Source organism: Penaeus monodon, chromosome 1 (genome assembly GCF_015228065.2).
Source record: "Penaeus monodon isolate SGIC_2016 chromosome 1, NSTDA_Pmon_1, whole genome shotgun sequence".
In the NCBI taxonomy this organism is placed as follows: Eukaryota; Metazoa; Arthropoda; class Malacostraca; order Decapoda; family Penaeidae; genus Penaeus; species Penaeus monodon.
The window spans coordinates 38,482,539-38,485,038 of NC_051386.1; the positions used below are offsets into that span (position 1 = coordinate 38,482,539).

The following is a 2,500-nucleotide window of genomic DNA, read 5'->3' on the forward strand; positions in this document are numbered from 1 at the left end:
TCTGTATTTGTTTATGTATTTGTCTGTGCATGTACGTCCGTAATTCGTCTGCATGTATTTGTTTAGCTGTCTGTAATGTTTTGAATATACATAATATACATATATACTTAGAAACAATAAATCTGTCTTTCTCCTTACGACATATAATCACTACTAAGCTATCAACACTAAAATATCACTAAGAGAAACATTAATTCTAAAAACAAACAATGAACAATTAATGAACTAAGCCTCCAACTCGGTCAAAATCACCACTAAATCTATACAAAGTCTAAGGGTCGGGACCCCTAGTCCCATGCTGGAGGCTACCAAAGTTTTTGTTTGTTTGTTCGCTTGAAATGTAATGTCAGAAGTGCTACAGGAGGATTACAGTGGAGGAGGATAGGGAGGGAAGGGGGGTGGGGGCTGCCACCCTCCTCTATAAAACGCTTGCCTGGGACCTCATTACCTCCGGGCTAGTTAGCCCGGAGGATAGTGGTACACTGGTAACGTGTCGGCCTCTCATCCGAGGATCGGCGATTCGCGCCCCGCCCAGTTGCAACTGTCGCCTGGAGATTACTGCTGTGGCTGGGCACCATGGCGGGTAAGGACTAGGTTCAGCCGAGTCAGTACCAGCTGACACACGTGAGCGAGTCGGCATTAGTCGACACAGTCCGGGCTCCCCTCATGGCATAGCCCGGGCGAGGCTAAGCTTCGCATATTGGACTTATCCATATATCCTCAGTACCAACACAGCTACGAACAGAACCATGGCAGACACAACGGAGGAGATATTCAAGCGCGAACTTTATCGGAGATATGAGCCGATGAAGAGGGTTTTGATATCGAAGGAGCAATATTTCAAAATTATTGATGAACTGAAGCAAGCAAAGTCCAGCAACAGTACAGAGTTGCCATGAATACTACCTACTCACAAAGTAAGTACACGTGTAAGGTAACTAACGGGGAGTCGTGGATTCGTGAAAAATAACTGTATTGTTGTATTGCTGTATTATTTATTGATTAATGTATTAAGAGTTGATTGTCATGCACGAATCAACATTTTTGTCGTATGAATCGATAATTTTATAGGAACACACCATTGTTCTCACATTCTAACTCATTGCTCACCTGTGGCACCGCAGGGGATGAGGAGGGCTCACCTCGGAGACTAGCGCAACCCGACCTTTAGTGTCATTCTAATAGAGTGCCTCTGACGCATACATTTGTAGTCTTTTTCCGATACCCGCAACACACTCTTTAGTTTACCATAATAATTAATGGATTAACTGTATGGAAGTGTTTCCGAAGTTGCCACTGATGCATACATTTATATGTCTGCTTCAGGTATGAGATACTTCTCTGCAGTGATATAGAAAAACTCATAAAGAAATGAAAGTCGACGATGAACCGATCTTGTACTATGTCATCATCGAGGATACTTACGATGTAATTAAGGGAGCACACATCGCTACAGGTTATGGCGGGCGGGATCGCATGATCAAAGAAACACGAGAAGCTCTTGAATTGTTTAAATCGTACTGTGAAGAGTGCCAGAAGAAAAGAAAGCGACCAGTTACAAAGGGTGTGGTTGTTCGACCATTCTTGACAGATGGGTTTTTTACCCGCGGCCAAGTGGACTTGACTGATATGTAATTTATGACACAGGGTTCCTACAAATGGATTATGGTCTATCAAGACCACCTCACCAAATTTTGTGTCCTGCGTCCGCTATCGTCGAAACGTGCAGCAGAAGTGGCGCATCATCTCACTGACATATTTCTCTTGTTCGGGGTTCTGTACATATTACAGAGTGATAATGGGTTAGAGTTCACAGCCGAAGTGACAAGTGAGCTGAAAATCATCTGGTCCAAACTTGTCCTCGTTCATGGAAAGCCTTGGCATCCATAGAGCCAAGGATCCATGGAAAGAGCAAACGGTGACATCAAAGACATGCTGGTTGCATGGATGGGAGACAACAACACCACGGATTGGAGCATTGGAATCAAGTTGGTCCAGTTCCAGAAGAATTCCAGCTTGCATGCAGGTATTCGCAGATCACCCTATGCAGCCATGTTTGGATGTGAGTCCAAAGTGTGCCTGACATCGTCTTCACTGCCTGATGAGGTAATTCAAAGGATGCAGTGTGAGGATCTGTTAGCTTCACTCACCACCAGTCAAAACGGAGAGAAACCAAGTCCTGTTCCCAGTGCTGAATCAGCCGAAGTTTACTTTGATACGGAACATCCCAGTCCTCCTTCAGTAGTCCCCAACACCCCGGTACCTGTCCGACTTGTATCAGCTGAGGTTCACGTTGATGCGGAGCATGGCCATCATCCTTCAGTAGACCTGAACCATCCGGTACCTTGTCGTTCTCAAACAGCCGAGGTTGACATCGATGCTGAACGTGGCTGTCATCAGCCAATAGTCTCCAGCACCCAGAAAGAGATCAGCCCTGCTGTCAGCCGAGCAGTAACTTTGGTCAACCCTGGTGCATCGCCTGAAAACGATTTGAGCAGTA

General features: G+C 45.3%; 1 protein-coding gene across 1 annotated transcript; it reads left to right on the top strand.

Annotated features, from left to right (window-relative positions):
- Positions 1–749: 749 nt before the first annotated feature.
- Positions 750–1,890, top strand: LOC119576700 (KRAB-A domain-containing protein 2-like). The gene is made up of 3 exons (XM_037924349.1): positions 750–882; positions 1,370–1,564; positions 1,679–1,890. Exons 1-3 carry the CDS (start codon positions 750–752, stop codon positions 1,888–1,890), a joined length of 540 nt encoding a protein of 179 aa, XP_037780277.1.
- Positions 1,891–2,500: the final 610 nt, after the last annotated feature.

Bases quoted from the DNA above. Each gene is read 5' to 3' on its own strand.
- LOC119576700 (XM_037924349.1), top strand. From the start codon at position 750: ATGGCAGACACAACGGAGGAGATATTCAAGCGCGAACTTTATCGGAGA. The intron at 883-1,369 runs GTACAGAGTTGC...AAACTCATAAAG, and splicing joins GCAAGCAAAGTCCAGCAACA to AAATGAAAGTCGACGATGAA. The intron at 1,565-1,678 runs GTGTGGTTGTTC...TGGTCTATCAAG, and splicing joins AAAGCGACCAGTTACAAAGG to ACCACCTCACCAAATTTTGT.